We start from the raw sequence: 20,471 nt of genomic DNA, 5'->3' as shown, positions 1-20,471 counted from the left end.
ACGCCGTACATACAATATAATATATATATATAAAAGTGGATGTGGGATCGCTCGGTCGTCGGTGCGATAAGCCCGCGACGATTACCAAATACTAAAATAGCGTCCCACAGCCATACATAGCAAATAATAAAATAAAATAATATAAAAGTAAAGTATATCATACAGTTCGGCCAATTCTGACACTTGTTCGTCTCGAACATGTTTACATAATAATTAAAAAAAATGATACAACCAAAACAATATTAATGTATAATACACATAAAATATAGTATTATAATACTAAAAAAAAAGAAAACATAATACAAATAATTAATTGAATTTATTTAACCCACTTTTTCATACGATCCGGTCCTACGATACCTTCATATGGACGTTGTGTGACCTGATACCCTTCAATGTCGCTCACCACGTATCTATCTCGATCTAGAACTTTCTTTATGACATACGGCCCTCGAAACTTTGGAATCAATTTTTTATTACGCCCCACTGTCACGTCCGTATTAGTGATCATTACGTAGTCGTTTTCTTTATACCTAGTCGCTTCCTTATGTTTCGCATCATATTGTATTTTATTCGCTTCCTGGGTCTTAATAATACGATTTGCGGCCTCTAATCTCATGCTCTCAAAATCAACCGTGTTCTCAGTTACCGCGTCTTCCAATGTTCTACGTACCTCGTCGTTGACTTCACCTACTTGATTAATTCCGAATAATAACACGCTTGGACTTTTCCCCGTGGACCTGTGTATTGTATTATTAATAGCAAATTCAGCCTTATATAACACTCGATCCCATTTATTTACGGCATCCGCTAGTTTAGCGAGCATAGGCACAATAGACTTGTTTACGATTTCGACCTGTCCGTTTGCCCTAGGTGTACCTGACGCTATTAATAAATCGTCTAGATATACCATTAGTTCCCCCCGGCCAATTAATTCACGGAAAATGAATTGAATAAATCGATTAAACACTCGTGGGGAATTTGTTAAGCCAAATGGCATCCTTAAATACTCGTACTGTCCTAAAGGTGTAACAAAAGACGTATACTGTACGGACTTTTCATTCATACGGACATGGTGGAAACCGTTTTTTAAATCAATAGACGTGAATATTTTTTTATTTTTTAGTCTGTCCAACTGATCGTCAATCAGCGGAGTCGGGAAATTGTCTTTAATCGTGATTTTGTTTAACTCCCTATAATCTACACATAATCGATAATCTCCAGATTTTTTCCGAACTAACACAATAGGACTGCTATACGGACTGTTGCTCTCTCTTATAATACCTTCGGCCAATAATTCGTCAATGATAACACGTAGATCACGTTGTTCGCTATACGAAAGACGTCGGGGACGAAATGAAATAGGCTGCTCATGCTTAAGAATTATTTTCATATCAAAGTCTAAATTATTGTCCTCGTCCCGTGTGTTCTTATTCGAAATATAATCAACACTATATAACTCATTAAATGCGTTCCTCAATTCTAAACTTAATACTGGGTTTACGTTCAATTTATTATCATTATTTTTAATCGCACAATCGTCGTAATCAATACACAATATTTCTTTAAAATTAATATCGGTTGCGTCCGAATTTCCCGTATTTAATTGTGCTATGTCTACAATATTATTTTTAAATTCAATTTTGTATCCCGGTTTATTTAAAAAGTCCCTTCCCAGAATAGCATTCGCATTCATAGTACAATTAGACACTACATAAAATTTTAAATACATTTCAACATCATTATTAATTATTACATTCGTATCAAATATACCGCATACATTTAACTTCGCGCCGTTAATACCATAAAAGTTATTTTTACTCACCATTTGCGTAGTATATAATTTACTTGGAACCAACTCACTCTTGATCAAACTGATCGGGCTTCCCGTGTCGACTACAGCATTGACGGAAATGCAGCAAAACTCGGACTCCTCCACCGGAACGTTGAATTGGCATTGTACCTCGTACGGTGCTGAATACTCGTCGAGCGGATCCTGGTGGTCTCGTGCGACGTCGATACTCATCAAACTGGCCGATTTTTCTTTCTTCCCCTCGTCATTCCTACGCTTGAGTGCTGGGCACGAACCTCGTTGATGCGTCGTCGACCCGCATTCGTAACATGCTCCCTTTTCGCGTCTAGGTTTTGGGCACTGCGGTGATAAATGCAATTTTGAGCCGCAATTATAACATAAACGCGACGATTCGTCCTTTCGTTCTACGGTCATTTTCGTATCTTCTTGTTTAATAGACACGACATTGTTTGGACCATGCAGTGTAGTCGATTTTTGTGACACACTTTCTTTAACGCTTGGTATTTGCCGAACACGTGTAGAACGGGATATATCGAGCCGTTCGTACTCGACTATATCGCTTAATAAATCATCTTCATCCACATGATTACGTCCGAGCAAATACACACTTAAGTCTTTCGAATATAACCCTTCCAGTATCTGAATTTTACTTTCATAAAACGACATACCGACTTGACGACATAAAAATACTTTTTCGTGGTAGTACTCACGTATATTTTCGTTTCGTAACTGAACGCGCCGCGACATTTCCTTCCAACGGTCGCCAATCATAACCACACCAATAAAAGTTTTATGAAATTGTCTCTCAAAATCTGACCAATGTTCTATTTCTCGAGATGCAAACCAGTGTCGAGCCGCGCCTTCTAAATTGGCCCGCACAGATTGAAGTTTGAAATTATCTGGCCAACGGTGCAAATTTGCAACACTGTTTACCGTCCGTAACCAATCGAGAGCTTGTGAACCCGTACACAATCCATTGAATACCGGTATCGACTTGTTCAGATCTGGTGCGATAGTTATGTCGTTCGATGGTTTATTACTGTTTTGTTGTCCTTTCAATAGTTCCATAAGCATACTGTTTTGTTTTACGAGTGTATCGATTAAAGTGTTCGTATCTACTGAACACGTGGGAGGGTTTGACGTACATCCATTCTCTTCATTCATATTGTCAGTTTCATTCGATTTATTATTTTCTTCCAATAAATTTACTTCCGGTACATTCATTTCGTTCGATTCCTCCAATTCATTAACATTCAAATCATTACATTCTGTGGTAGTCGCACAATGTTTACTCGCATTCCGTGTTAACATTGGCATTTCGTGAATCCCACTTCTGAAAACTGTAAGAGTCAAAACTCTTGGAAGGCCGATGGAGTAAATAAAAAAAAAGAAGGTTCATACGAAATGCAGTAACACATCAATGTGCGTCTCTTTATTCTACTTTAACAAGACATGTTAGCAGTGCGGCGGAGAACTAACTGACTACGACACTACGACAGTAAAAGATATTATAAAATAATAATTGACAAATAATATTTATAGAATATTACGTCGGGTCACCCCGCGCACACACGCCGTACATACAATATAATATATATATATAAAAGTGGATGTGGGATCGCTCGGTCGTCGGTGCGATAAGCCCGCGACGATTACCAAATACTAAAATAGCGTCCCACAGCCATACATAGCAAATAATAAAATAAAATAATATAAAAGTAAAGTATATCATACAGTTTTAAGGGAAAATAACAAAAAAAATTTTTGGAAAATTTAAAAAAAATATATATAGATTATATATAAAATATTAAAATATTTTTTTTGTTATAAAAACTTTACTTGTTTCATGTTATAAAAAGCATTCAATTCAAATTGTTCAATAAAAAAAAAAAAAGATTCACTAAGTACAATCTTAGTATAGTTAAAAAGTAAAAATAAATTGATTGTCTGTAATTACACATTTGGGTATTATAATTATTTAATTACCTTAAAAATATATCATAAATCCGATTTTAGCGATTGATATATAGTAGATTATGACTAAAAATAAATTACAAAGATATAGCAGCCTACAATTAATGCAATACACATAACTCAGTTATACATTTTTATGTTCACCTACATTAAAATAATGAAAATATTAATAAAAATAATAAATTTACCATAAGAAACTAAAATATTGAGGAATTTTACTTTGAAAAGCATGGTTAATAATCTTTTTTTAGCATTTCCTTTGTATACATAACGGACATAAATACTTCATTGATCAGTTATTATAATATTGTTCGTGCACCGATACCAAAGTCCAGCCGATATACGTTTGTGAACCGGCCGTATCGTCCCCTCCACCTGCTAGTATATTGTCACCAATAACGCTCGTCCGCCTTAATCAGTTCAATAATTCAGTTGTCCAGCGGGCAGCGGCCTTTTCCACTTTACGGCCTATCGTTGCTTCTCTTTGTTTGGCTGATCTACGGCTCCTCGTTACCTTGTCACCAATGATTAATATAATCATTTTTTAACCTACCCTTAGTAGTTAGTATACATAACGAACATAAATACTCCATTGATAAGTTACTGTAATATCTCGAGTGCAATCCACTTATAGAGAAAATTGATAAATGGTTTTGTTCATAATAGATTATTTTAATAATTGTATTAATAGTTGATTTTGACGTAAAACCAACCAAACTATACTTAGTCCAGGACTTTTAACGATGTAGTACAAACACATAATAAAAATACACACATACACACATCATCTTAAAACCAAAACATTTATTGATCCATTCCGAATTTTAAAATAGGAAAAATAAGTATCACTCTATATAATATTTGTCAAAAAGATCATTGGAAATGTTATATTTTAATTAATTTATATTTAATTATCTTGTAAATTTAAATCAGTATATATGTATAATATTTAATATAAGGTTTTTTTAATATTGCTATTAGGCAATCATTTAATTTATAACTATTATTACGTCGTAGGTTAAATAAACATTTACCAAACACGTTGCATTTTAATATATCATTGTACAATTTTGGGTGATGAGTTTATTATAGTTCTGATCTATATATTTATCGAAGGTATCATTCCATACACACATTCCGTATAGTGCCTGTAAAATAGCACAGAAAACCGTTTTCATATTCTTTGACGATAAAGTATAATGTTTAATATTTTATTTCTACCAAACTTATTCCTTAATTTTTAATCAACGAATCTATAAAAAAATTCTATTTTAAAAACTAATCGATGGTGATACCCAAATACATCACTGATTCAGCACCTGTTGGCTCTTATATTTCTACATAATTACAATATTACAATTATGAGTACCTACCAGATGTATATCTTTGATATGTGTCATCATATGTTTTAACGGGTTCATTAATATCAAGACTGTTAACTTTTTGTATGGAAAAAAAGATATTACATATTGTTTAATTAAAATGTATTTCCAGAGAGTTTACATTAAACTATACATTAATAAATGAAAGAAATTTTGTTGCTTTACGCATTAAATTAAATTTAATTAAACTGAATTAGAATCGTAGTGTCATTGGCAATACAGAAAATAGAACATTCAAGTCCCAAATATCTAAAATTTATGTATACAATAAATAAACAATAAAAGTCCCAAAACTGTACCTAGCAGAAAACCATAATATAAACTATTTAAGTTTCTTAGTACATTATTTACACGAACCTAACAATTTAGAAAAATTAATTGTTTATTTGTCATATAGAAAAAAAATTTGAAATCGGTTAGGTTCTTTTAAATTAACGAGAGAAAATTATATTTAAAAAAAAATCAGCATAATAGTACATAAAAAGTACACCACTCATTGAAATTGTACTTAGTATTTATTTTTACGTTTTTGTTATTATTCAATATGTTCAATATCCACTGCTAATTATATCCCAGTTAATTTTAACTCCATGGTGATCTAAATCAATTATAGACTTGTCTGAATAAAGTTTAGAAATGTTGTAGGTATTTAAATTATAATGGGCCTAAAAATAATTAAAAGGGCCTAAATAATAAATCTGATAATAATACAATGAAACCTCTAAATACTGGACACCCTAAGTCGCTGAAATATCGTCCTTTATTTGAAAGGTATTTAGAGGAATAAATAAGGAAAAAAAAAAAGTGAAATTATAATTAAATTGATTTATACTAATGTCATATACATAGGTACATAATAAATTTAATTATTTTTTATGTATTTTAAAAAATTCAAAGGTAAAAAGATAAAAAAAATTAATAATATAAAAATTAAAACATATATTAAAAATATAGATTTCTTTAGAATCTATAATTTTAAAACATACTCCACGGATAAGGGTTCGTGATAATATAAGTGTCCAAGGTCCGCCAATTGGTGACCCATAGCTACTTTAGATTGTTTCGTATTTTGACAGGAAGTCATTTTGTATGTTAATGCATTTTATAATTCCGCAAATGTACGGTATTAAAATCAAAAGTTATTGTCAAGCATTTAAAGGTGTAACTCCATGTATATTAAATAAGTAAATTTTCGTTTAGTATGTACTATTTTTATTAACGTGTTATTAATAATAAAATTCTTTCAGTGCACATTACAAGTATTATTTTGAATATCATTATATTTAAGATATAAAATAAGCCAAACATGTCTAATTATTGATAAAAACCTCATATGTACATCGTGTTCTAACCAGCAACAGAAAATCTATTAATAAAAAATGGAAATCTTTTTCTGGATAACTAACATCGTAACAATTCCCCCCCTACCACCTAAAATTATATTAAAGGGATCTTTCTCGGGTGGTTTTCATATGGACGAATGACCCAAAATAACATATAGTTTGGGCGAATTTACACATATCGAAATTTACACGGGACACTAATTTATTTAATACATTGTTTGAATGAGTTATATAAATATATGTTTATAAAAATGTGTTTAAAATAATACGTTTTCCTTCCTATTTTTAGAGACTTCGGACTCTCAGTTAACTTTACTGGTATGGTTAAAAATGTATTATATTGTTATTATCTTAACTAAATTTTTTTTTATTAGCATGGTGTCTCTCATATGTCCATTTGTATAATAAAATGTATTATATTCTTATACAAATTATCGTAATAATATAATGTATTAAAAATCCTAACTAATTATAATAATTAATAATAAGCATGGTATCTCATTCCCATTTTTTTTTTTATTATAATCGATTATTGTTTATTTTCCGGTTTGATATACTTCCCATGATTTGATGTATATGAAAGATGTATATATTTTTAATATATTGAAAGATGAGGTCATTAAGAGTATAAATAAATTTGCGCCATTAAGCAGTCAACCTGTTAACTCAGATTCCAGTATTTTTTCGATAAATATAACTAAATAATTGTTTACACATGTGTTAAAATAATATAGGCTAGGTAGCTAACCAATTGACTGAAGAGATCCTCGCTGAGAGCTCAAAATTATACAACGAAAATCCGTAGACAAAATATCCAATAATTATCTCCCCCTAAACCAACGAAACTTAACAAATTGTTGATCTTAATTAATTCAAGACAGATGACGATCCAATAAACAGCCATTCAGCATTGCTGCGAAACCATACACGTGGATACGACTAAATCAGCTGACACTCTCAAATGTATAAAAATACAGATTTCTTAGTACTTCTTTTGCATGAGATTTCTCTAACTTCAATATAGGTATCATAAATTATGCAATATAGTATATCAATATTTAAATGAAAAGGTTGCATAATACTATCCTTAGTGATGAGTTTATTGTAGTTCTGAGCAAACCTAAATATTTATTGAAGGTACAACCTCATAGACACATTACGTATAAAGACTGTGAAATAGCAAAGAAAATCATTTTTATATTGTTTGGTGATGAAATTTTATTTAATCTTAAATCTACCAAATATACTCCTTATTTTTTAATCGCTGAGTCAATATGATTATATTTTTTTATATTAGATAATTGTGAAAGGTAGACCATTAGTTATATATTAATCTCCATAATGGTCTAAATACACTTATCTGAAGAATGTATAGAATATAAATGTATATTGTATTTAAAATTTAAATTATACTTGGCCTAAAATTGTTTAACAATCCTAAATATTAATACTGACAATAATATTAATGATCATAATCTGTTGAGATTGTTGATAAAGTGATAAGTGTCATCAATATTAAAATTCTATCAGTGCACAATGCAAGTGCATAAATAACGTAATTTAATATCAGGTTTTCTTAATTTTTATTTTATTTTACATTGTTGATTCAATAAAATGTAAATTACTATTCTCGGATAGGTAGAAATGGTATTTATTCATTATAAAAATTAATGAAAAAATCTTATATCAAAATATATCAACAAGTTGTGTGTTCTTTATAATAATAATAAATTAATTGAAACGCCCTTAATATTGTTATTTGTTATTACATTTGAATTCACTTGTTTTGTTTTCATAATATATATCGTTCGTTGCCATTCGTTGGCTACTGTAGTCAACAATCCTGTTTATATATATATATATATATTGTATCGTCATTTTTCCACGAGAACTCTGTCGTTTTTTTTAAGGAATTTCTTATGACATATTACGTCAACTTGAAATCGATGTTGTAATTATTTCAACAACTCCGTTAGTCGATGACATTGTTCGATGACTGCAACCATTCAAAACATTGAGTGCCGAATATCATCGTCAGTAACATATTAACATCATCCATATTAGTGAGTACCTATGCCCTATAAAATTATTCATCAGTTCCTCATCCTGTCTTCGTCACCAAACCGCCGATTACCAAATCACCATGAAACTCGATTGTTGGCCCGATGTCGGGACTGGTACCAGAGTACTAGAATTCCTGAGAAATTGTCGTCGTCGTGTAGTGCTAGGTTGTCTATTGTGTCTCGTCACTTGAGTGTGGCATATGAGTTGTCTATCCCGATCATTTTTTTAGTTTTATTCTCAGTTGTCGATAATTCTCGGTTTTAACCAGTCGAGTGGTCCTTCAACTGTTTCATTGCGTTTGCGCGTAAAGTTGGGATAGTAATTGTATTGTATTTACATCCTATTTCACCATTTTATTTGACTATATATTTTAAATTAATATTGTAATGAAACAAAATTCTATTTTACTATGCTTCGGCGAGATAGGTTTCGGCGAGATGGGTTTTCGGCGAAATGGGTCCAAAAAGAATAATATTATGGCAGAAACTGGCCTTTTCAAATTTAAAGAAATAAAGATTTCTTAAGTATTCCTTTTGCAGAAATATCTCCAATTAGAACTTTTTATTTAGCTAATAAAAATATGTATATATTTTTAATATATTGAAAGATGAGGTCATTAAGAGTATAAATAAATTTGAGTCAGGAGGAAATTTATTCTCGGGAAGAAATGGAAGGTCGTTGTGCAAGTCATGGAGATCATTAGGGTATGATATATCTACCTCATACACTCTCCCAATTTCTGAGGTAGGTGATAAAGCATCCAATCCGTCTAACTTCGGTTCGACCCATTTAAAGTCACCATATGGCATGTATTGTGACATTGCCCAACCGTACAAATTGTTACAATCTTGATAAACTAGCCATGATTTGGGCTTTGTTGGGTCATAATCTTGGGTTTTTTCATTATTAGCTTTGGCGTACCTCATACTTGCTTGTGTGAGGCCACCGCGGATTGAATTTTCGAAAAATAAGTGCATGTCAAAGTCAGATAGTAATTCTAATTTGACGTTAGTATATTTTAACATACAATCAAAACTAAAACCTGGAGCTGTATAGTAGTATACAGGGTCCAAATTGTATGTCAAAATGCACATGTCTCTGAAATTCTCGAACACATCAGCCAGCAATAAAACATCGATTTTAAGATAAAGATCGCTATATTCTCCTAGGTTTTTGCAATTGAAATGGTTCCATACTGTCACTGCGTGTTCGTATTCCTTATCATCTATATGTGATTCCGTTAATGTACTATAAAAATCTTCTTTTTGAGGTAAACTCGTTTTATCTAACTTGTCCCAACTATCGGTAAATTCATAAGGGTAAACACCTTTACGTGTGACGAGATTCATATCTTTGGGTACGAATGTTTTTGCTGTTTCTCTAAACTTCTCGAACCCAGGTGTTATTAAATTTTCTGCGAGTGTTGATAACTTTGATGCCATGAATCTACAAGAGTCTATGAATCGAATTGAAAAGTTGTTGGTAACGTGTTTTGAAAATGAAATGTATTTTTCTTCACTATTTGGTATTACCGAGATTGATTTAGTGTCATTTCCGAGTTCGGTCACGATGAAATGAGCATCGTAATTAGATAAATTGTGTAGAAAGCATGGAACAAAGTTAGGTTTTTGGAGTTTCAGGTTGCAAGTATTGCATAAAGTTTGCCTAAATTTTCCCGATAGATGACAGTGATCTGCCACCTTTTGGTTTTTAACAGAAAAATTACATTCACATAGATTGCATGTACTTTTCGAAACATGTGCTATTTGCTCTTTTTCTGTCATTATGACGGGTTTATTTGTTGTAAGTAAATCTTGAACTTTTCTCGCGATCTCTGTCACTTCATTAACAAAACGCTTGGCTACATCCTGATGTGACTCGCTTCCGCGATAAATAATAGGTGATGTTAGTATCTCATATTTCTTAAGCAAATCGATGGGGACGTTTTCTGTAGCCTTCACGAATACCCCATAGCTCATCGGCTCGTGTTTTTGGATAGCTGTTGTTTTCTTGCCTTTACTTTCTTCGCATTTAACAATGAGTGCCTCGAAATCGGTATATATCGCGAACGGATGTCTTTGAGCGTTACTCCACCCATCGAACTGTAACAATGTGTCGGGCTCAGGCATCTTAGGTAAAATTGGTTTGTATGCTCCACATATCCGAGTGTGTTGATCAAGTGCTGCTTGTCCGCTTAGTACATTTTTCCTGGGTTGATTATCAAATGATGTGAAGCAGCGTTTGCAAAATACAACATTTTCGGTGTGTGATGTTTTTTGTGATCTCACAAGCCTCGAAAAATTAGAGATATAGGTGTAGTGGCTTTTATCTCCGTCGGTAATTAGCAGGAGATCGAAATGATCTTTTTTTTCTTCATCCACAACCTTAAGTGGATAAACAATATGTTTCTTATTTTTTTCTTTTTTTAATCCAAAAACGTTGACTGATATTTTCGTGTTAGTTTTTTCAAATGTTTTTATTTCTGTGATGGGTGTCGGAAATGTTAAGTCGGAAAAGTTATATGTTTCTTCGAGTGAAGTATAATTTTCAGCCACAAGATTTTTGTTATTGCCTGAAACGTGTCTTGCTAGGATTGCCCACTTGAAGCACTGTTGGTCTGAGTTTTGAGGGTTGATAATTGCTTTTTTATTTTTTATGTCTTCTGGTAGCGGAATATAAGACGAACCACCCATAGGCGTATAATTATATACTCCCAACAGTAAACCATCTATTGATTGTAACGTAAATCCACTTCCTTTAGAAGTATAAATTTCTTCTTCAAATAAAAGATTGGCAAAATCTAGAGTGATTTTAGCTTCAATATCTGTATCCATAAACATTTCCTTGGCTGAGGTCTTAAATGCTCTATTCTCTGCTGAATTTTCTACGTTCGGGCGTTCATATGATGCTTCTAGTTTAAGATTATATTTGATTGGTTGTTTTGTTGATAATGATTTGAGTAGTTCTATTAAGTCTTTTTTTATTGACTCTAAAAATGTTCTATAGTTGGTCAAATTATCTGTATTTTTCACGTAAAACCAATTGATTTTATTCGATGACGATGTGCCTGTCTTAATGAATCCTCGTGTCTTGACGATGCTCATACGTGTTTTTTTAGCATTTACTGCTTCGTTTGAATTTTCCACATGATGTGCACGCTTAAGACCATTGTGAGATTGGACTGAAAAAAAAAAGATTACTATTGTATTGCTAAACATTATAGAAATGCATGTTACATGTTGAAAATCTATAAAAGTTTTAAATGAGTAGAAAAGATGTGTAAAAAGATAAATTGTTGTTATAAATATAAACGTTTTTTAGTAAAAATATCTGAAGAAAAATTAAGAATTTAAAAAAAAATGATTGTGGTATGTTTATCATAATATAGAAAATACGATTTTTTTAAAAATAAACATTAATAAAATGAGGTAGGTGTCAAGTTCTAGTATTACATACATGTATATATATACATTATATATATGTAAGAGAAAAAACAACTATGATATAGAGCTCTCAGTTATAGTAATAATACACAACGTTCTTTTGTGTGGCATGAAACAATAGTAAGATGTATATACGCTGGCGTTCGTAATAGTTTATTAAGATCTTTAGATAAATAGTATGCCTATTTATGTTTTTATTGGTATTATATTAAATGTGTATATGTTTTTCATAGAAAAATAAGATATTCATATTGTATTATTATGTACGTATATGGTCAAATATATTTATCAAAATATCTATGTCTATACTTAAAAATATATATAATAAATTAAAATTATTTGTGTATGTTTTTAATAACGTTATGAAAATAATCGTTTGAAAATATTTTCAATGAATTTAAGATATTATTACATTTATCAGAATTATTCAACAATTTTACGAACATTCTTAATACTTATGTATGCTCTTAACAGGGTTAACTATGATAATTGTACAGGATTTTATCTAAATTATGATATTTTTTCCTATTTTTTACTAAGAAGTGATGATATTTCCGTATGTTTTGATGTATTTTCACTAAGACAATTACATTTGTATATGTATTGTCTTATGCGATTTTGAAGAAAAAACTAATAGCATTTTTTATTTTTAAATATTTTAAAAGGTATAAAGCAATATTTATTTTAATTAATCGATAAAGTTATATTCCTACATGAAGTGTTTTTTTTTTTATAAATTAATATAAGTAAGTTATGTATATTATATTTATCTAAAGTTATGAATCGTATATTTACCATTATAATCGTAAATGTTTTCAGCTGGTTTAAAAAAATCTTGAATTTCTCGCTTGGTTATGGTTGGTTGTTGTTGAAATACGATATTTGTACCTGAAAAATAATCCGCCGAACAAATTAAACTCTGTTTAACACCTTAATTATATATTACATTAAAACGTATATTATAGTAATATATAATTGTATTTATGTAATAATTAGAAATTATAAATAAACATAGTCTTGGTTTTATATATATATATATTGTATCTAATAAATTTGTTTATTGTATTTAAAAATACTTACGATGTTTATCCTTGCTATGTCTGATGAGGTTATCTCTTCGTGTAAATATTTCTGAGCATATACTGCAAGAAATCTTAACAGGTACATCATGTGACTTGGCATGTCTGTGTAGACTGCAGATCCTAGTAAAGGTCTTATCGCATATACTACATGAGAACATGATTACGTTAAATACTGAAGAACACTAGTCGAACTCGCGAAACAATACTTTACCCTTCAACGAATAGATGAGTAATGAAATATAGTAAAATATAATGTATTTTAAATAACAGTGAAATCTAAACGATTTAATAGCCACGGAGTACAATAGTAGAACTAACGGACGAAAAACGAACTATGGTGTATCAAGATGATACTTTTAAAAATATTTGAATACACTTAAAAAACACTTTAGAACTCGGACGACAATACATATAGACGGCAGTACACGGACTAATTAAATTTTGCTATATGCACTAATTTCTTGCTAGTAATCACCTACAATACTCGGACATGTCTCTACAGGTCTGTTGTCAAACAAACGTATAATGCGGTGGTCAACAGCGTCGGGAAAGGGCGACAGGTATAGATTGGAATGTGCGTAATTGTGACTATGTGTGTGTGTGTGTGTGTGTGTGTGTGTGTAATTATATAAATAGATTATATATTATACTATATTGAATTCTGATGTATGGTCAAGGTATTTATAAGTGTGTACTATGTATAACTTGTGTACTATATGTAACGTATGCTGTGCGATACCTATGTCTTATTGATATGTAAACTGTATAATATGTAAGGTTGTATATATGTAGGTATGCATATGTATTATAAACGTGAATATGTGTATATGTAGGTGATATTTATGTGAAAAGCGTATGTAGGTGAGATATAATGTAAAAAGCATAATATGCTTTGGTGGGTGTCTATTCGTATAATCGTATATTAATGTAGGTATATTATGTGTGTGTGTGTGTGTGTGCGTGTGCGTGTGTGTCTAAATAAAAAGGGTGGTAATATTGGTAAGGGGAAAAATATATGTCAGTCAAGTGTGAATAACAGTGAAATCTAAACGATTTAATAGCCACGGAGTACAATAGTAAACTAACGGACGAAAAACGAACTATGGTGTATCAAGATGATACTTTTAAAAATATTTGAATACACTTAAAATCACTTTAGAACTCGGACGACAATACATATAGACGGCAGTACACGGACTAATTAAATTTTGCTATATGCACTAATTTCTTGCTAGTAATCACCGACAATACTCGGACATGTCTCTACAGGTCTGTTGTCAAACAAACGTATAATGCGGTGGTCAACAGCGTCGGGAAAGGGCGACAGGTATAGATTGGAATGTGCGTAATTGTGACTATGTGTGTGTGTGTGTGTGTGTGTGTGTGCAGTGGCGTCGAACCATATTTTAACAAGGTGGGCCATTGGTTGGTTAAAATTTATACGCACCACCACCCCCCCCCTTTACAAAACATATAATATAATAATATAAATATATAATAAATATATAATAGTCAATGGACTAGTGTATGACGTATACTACGTGTATACCATACGGCGTATATACTGTTTTTATCTTTATAATAATTAATAAGCTAAATTATAGAACATTAGCTTATACTTTATATATTATTATAAATTATAATCAAGTTATCAACCTCATTCTTCAGTGGCTCAGACACCCACCCATTAAAAGAAGGGTGGCAATCGCCACCCTTGACTTATGGTTTCGGCGCCACTGTGTGTGTGTGTAATTATATAAATAGATTATGTATTATACTATATTAAATTCTGATGTATGGTCAAGGTATTTATAAGTGTGTACTATGTATAACTTGTGTACTATATGTAACGTATGCTGTGCGATACCTATGTCTTATTGATATGTAAACTGTATAATATGTAAGGTTGTATATATGTAGGTATGCATATGTATTATAAACGTGAATATGTGTATATGTAGGTGATATTTATGTGAAAAGCGTATGTAGGTGAGATATAATGTAAAAAGCATAATATGCTTTGGTGGGTGTCTATTCGTATAATCGTATATTAATGTAGGTATATTATGTGTGTGTGTGCGTGTGCGTGTGTGTCTAAATAAAAAGGGTGGTAATATTGGTAAGGGGAAAAATATATGTCAGTCAAGTGTGTGATTTAGTTAATACAAATTTTCACCAGAATATTATATTTTTTTTTTCGAAGGGGAAATAAGGGGGGTAATGTATTTTATGTGGAAGGGGTAAAATATATGTCGGTTACGTGTCGGATCAGGTAGCGGTTGTGATTCAATTAGGTCAATGTGTGTTACGGGTTGCCTATATTGAGTAATTATTGCTAGTTTCGGAGGTGCTTGGGAGGTGCGTGTACTACGAATTGGCTATAATTTTTTGCTATCTTTTTACATGTAAAATTTAAGGGGGAGGTGATCCAGAACATACTATTTCATCCTACTGTTAACATTTGTATGGAAAAGAGCATATTACATGTTTTATTAAAATATATTTCCAGAAAGTTTACATTGAACAAATCATTAATAGATGAAAGAATTATTGTTGCTTTAAGGATTAAATTAAATTTAGTTAAACTAAATTAGAATCGTAGTGTCATTGACGATACAGAAAAAAGAGCATTCAAGTCCCATATAAATAAGGTAATTTATATAAACAATACAGTCCCAATAATGTACCTAGCAGAACACATTAATATAAGCTATCCAAGTTACTTAGTGTTGCATTTACACAAACCTGACGATTTAGAATAATTCATTGTTCATTTGTAATATGGAAAAATGAAATTTTTAAATCAGTTAGGTACTTTTAAATTAACAAAAGAAAATTCTATTTCAAAAAAATACGGCATAATATTATGGTAATATTCTATAGTTTTGGTCACTATTATGCTCGGCTATCCAAAACTTAATAACAAAAAAAGTACACCACTCATTGTAATTGCATTTAGTATTAATTTTATATTTATGTTATTATTCAATATGTTCAATATCCACTGCTAATTATATCCAAGTTAATTTTAACTCCATGGTGATCTAAATCAATTATAGACTTGTCTGAATAAAGTTTAGAAATGTTGTAGGTATTTAAATTATAATGGGCCTAAAAATAATTAAAAGGACCTAAATAATAAATCTGATAATAATACAATGAAACCTCTAAATACTGGACACCCTAAGTCGCTGAAATATCGTCCTTTATTTGAAAGGTATTTAGAGGAATAAATAAGGAAAAAAAAAAGTGAAATTATAATTAAATTGATTTATACTAATGTCATATACATAGGTACATAATAAATTTAATTATTTTTTATGTATTTTAAAAAATTCAAAGGTAAAAAGATAAAAAAAATTAATAATATAAAAATTAAAACATATATTAAAAATATAGATTTCTTTAGAATCTATAATTTTAAAACATACTCCACGGATAAGGGTTCGTGATAATATAAGTGTCCAAGGTCCGCCAATTGGTGACCCATAGCTACTTTAGATTGTTTCGTATTTTGACAGGAAGTCATTTTGTATGTTAATGCATTTTATAATTCCGCAAATGTACGGTATTAAAATCAAAAGTTAGTGTCAAGCATTTAAAGGTGTAACTCCATGTATATTAAATAAGTAAATTTTCGTTTAGTATGTACTATTTTTATTAACGTGTTATTAATAATAAAATTCTTTCAGTGCACATTACAAGTATTATTTTGAATATCATTATATTTAAGATATAAAATAAGCCAAACATGTCTAATTATTGATAAAAACCTCATATGTACATCGTGTTCTAACCAGCAACAGAAAATCTATTAATAAAAAATGGAAATCTTTTTCTGGATAACTAACATCGTAACAATTCCCCCCCTACCACCTAAAATTATATTAAAGGAATCTTTTTCGGGTGATTTTCATTTGGACGAATGACTCAAAATAACATATAGTTTGGGCGAATTTACACATATCGAAATTTACACGGGACACTAATTTATTTAATACATTGTTTGAGTGAGTTATATAAATATATTTTTATAAAAATGTGTTTAAAATAATACGTTTTCCTTCATATTTTTAGAGACTTCGGACTCTCAGTTAACTTTACTGGTATGGTTAAAAATGTATTATATTGTTATTATCTTAACTAATTTTTTTTTTATTAGCATGGTGTCTCTCATATGTCCATTTGTTTAATAAAATGTATTATATTCTTATACAAATTATCGTAATAATATAATGTATTTAAAATCCTAACTAATTATAATAATTAATAATAAGCATGGTATCTCATTCCCATTTTTTTTTTATTATAATCGATTATTGTTTATTTTCCGGTTTGATATACTTCCCATGATTTTAATGTATAGTCTTGTTTTTCTTTAGTATTTTTACGTGATATATTGATTTTTTGTGTGTTGTTAAAATTAATTTTTAAAAAGTTATAAATAGTTATAAGTATGTTACTTCACTATCATACCCTGTATATATCTCTGTATAATTTATTAATTAATTTGCCTAAACGAAAAGATGTATATATTTTTAATATATTGAAAGATGAGGTCATTAAGAGTATAAATAAATTTGCGCCATTAAGCAGTCAACCTGTTAACCCAGATTCCAGTATTTTTTCGATAAATATAACTAAATAATTGTTAACACATGTGTTAAAATAATATAGGCTAGGTAGCTAACCAATTGACTGAAGAGTTCCTCGCTGAGAGCTCAAAATTATACAACGAAAATCCGTAGACAAAATATCCAATAATTATCTCCTCCTAAACCAACGAAACTTAACAAATTGTTGATCTTAATTAATTCAAGACAGATGACGATCCAATAAACAGCCATTTAGCATTGCTGCGAAACCATACACGTGGATACGACTAAATCAGCTGACACTCTCAAATATATAAAAATACAGATTTCTTAGCACTTCTTTTGCATGAGATTTCTCTAACTTCAATATAGGTATCATAAATTATGCATAATATATATCGTTCGTTGCCATTCGTTGGCTACTGTAGTCAACAATCCTGTTTATATATATATATATATATATTGTATCGTCATTTTTCCACGAGAACTCTGTCGTTTTTTTTAAGGAATTTCTTATGACATATTACGTCAACTTGAAATCGATGTTGTAATTATTTCAACAACTCCGTTAGTCGATGACATTGTTCGATGACTGCAACCATTCAAAACATTGAGTGCCGAATATCATCGTCAGTAACATATTAACATCATCCATATTAGTGAGTACCTATGCCCTATAAAATTATTCATCAGTTCCTCATCCTGTCTTCGTCACCAAACCGCCGATTACCAAATCACCATGAAACTCGATTGTTGGCCCGATGTCGGGACTGGTACCAGAGTACTAGAATTCCTGAGAAATTGTCGTCGTCGTGTAGTGCTAGGTTGTCTATTGTGTCTCGTCACTTGAGTGTGGCATATGAGTTGTCTATCCCGATCATTTTTTTAGTTTTATTCTCAGTTGTCGATAATTCTCGGTTTTAACCAGTCGAGTGGTCCTTCAACTGTTTCATTGCGTTTGCGCGTAAAGTTGGGATAGTAATTGTATTGTATTTACATCCTATTTCACCATTTTATTTGACTATATATTTTAAATTAATATTGTAATGAAACAAAATTCTATTTTACTATGCTTCGGCGAGATAGGTTTCGGCGAGATGGGTTTTCGGCGAAATGGGTCCAAAAAGAATAATATTATAGCAGAAACTGGCCTTTTCAAATTTAAAGAAATAAAGATTTCTTAAGTATTCCTTTTGCAGAAATATCTCCAATTAGAACTTTTTATTTAGCTAATAAAAATATGTATATATTTTTAATATATTGAAAGATGAGGTCATTAAGAGTATAAATAAATTTGAGTCATTACACACAAAACGTGTTAACCCAATTTACAGTATTTTATTACTAAATATAACCATGTGATTGTTTACACATGTATTAAAAAATGTGAGTCAGGTAGCAAACCGCTTGACTTACAAGTTTTTCGTTGAGAGCTTAAAATTATACAACCTAAATCCGTGAACGAAATTTCCAATAATTACCACAACCTAAACCTGAGGTGGCAAACCTATAGCACGGGTGACGAAGGTGGAATGTTGAAAAAATTGAAAATACTAAAAATTAAGCTATTTGTAGAGTTTTGATAAAAACTATTATAAGGAATTCAAACAAATAAATTTTAAAAATTATAATTATAAAAAATGTATGCCTACACAATAAAATAATATATAATAAATCTGTAACTTTTTTTTATTCGTAGAAAATACAATTTCCTTTGGGCACGTGAAAAATTTTCAAAAACTGTACTGGAAAAATTTGGAAACTGACCCTAAAAAGGTTCGCCACACCTGCTCTGGTGCACGCAACGAATCTTATTGGGCTTATGTAATTCGGTGGAAATTTTGCGGAATCGTGTTATAGCTATGTAATTTACGCCAAAAACAACCAAAAAAAAAAATACACATGTCATTTGCGCCACATCTAAAAATGTATTTTGATAATTTGTGCCACTTTTGAAGTTTGTAATTTGCGTTAAATGAAATTAAAAAAAAACTAAATAAAAATGCATAATGTAATCTAAATTTTGAATTTATGCCATTGTTCACCTTATTCAAATTGTAATTAGCGTTACTAATATTATAATGATAAATAAATGTATATACGTAAAACAAACTCCATGTATATTAAATAAGTAAAATTTCCTTTAGTATGTACTATTTTTCTAATATAACATAATTTTTGAAATAAAATACCTAGCTACTTATGATACATAGATTACTCACTTTTCTTTTATACTTTTAGCTCAATGATGAAACTAAGCCATTTTTGTCAATTCTATTTTGTCTGTAGTCTTAGTATATTTGTTGAAAAGTTCCAACTGCTTTTTAATCTTAGAAGAATTTCGTTTTTTAAGATGTTTATTGGTAAATTTTAATTTTAATCAAAGGTTCTGTTTGAAATCCATTCTGTACGTCCAAAAAATGGTAAATAGTAGGATGTGGGTGATATAACTAGAAATTGAAACCAAAATTTTTTGAGCTATCTTAACCAATAGATTTGGTATATTCTTCATTATCTATATCATTGGTTCCTGACCATTTTAGTTGTGTAGACCACCAATTTTGAATAAAAAAATCTTTGATGCCCATCTACATAGGTAAACACATATACATATAATATAATATATGTATAAATAGGGCAGTTATTATAAATAAAATAATAAAATATTATTATGTACATAATAAAATATGTAATGCCATTATTTTAAATAAAAATTATATAATATAAATAATAGATATTAGTCGTGGGTTGTAGAGTAATAAACCTAGTTTGCAA

At 30.3% G+C, this 20,471-nt stretch overlaps 1 protein-coding gene across 1 annotated transcript; it reads right to left on the bottom strand.

Moving 5' to 3' along the window:
* Nucleotides 1–319: 319 nt before the first annotated feature.
* LOC132930015 (uncharacterized) lies at nucleotides 320–3,130 on the bottom strand. Its single transcript, XM_060995675.1, has 2 exons — nucleotides 1,849–3,130; nucleotides 320–1,617 (listed from the first exon to the last, which is right to left on the bottom strand). Exons 1-2 carry the CDS (start codon nucleotides 3,128–3,130, stop codon nucleotides 320–322), a joined length of 2,580 nt encoding a protein of 859 aa, XP_060851658.1.
* Between the last annotated feature and the right edge of the window lie 17,341 nt (nucleotides 3,131–20,471).

The sequence above is a fragment of the Rhopalosiphum padi genome, chromosome 4 (assembly GCF_020882245.1).
Source record: "Rhopalosiphum padi isolate XX-2018 chromosome 4, ASM2088224v1, whole genome shotgun sequence".
NCBI classification, from domain to species: domain Eukaryota; kingdom Metazoa; phylum Arthropoda; class Insecta; order Hemiptera; family Aphididae; genus Rhopalosiphum; species Rhopalosiphum padi.
The sequence above is the reverse complement of the archived record's forward strand: the minus strand, read 5'-3'. Positions and strand labels throughout refer to the sequence as shown.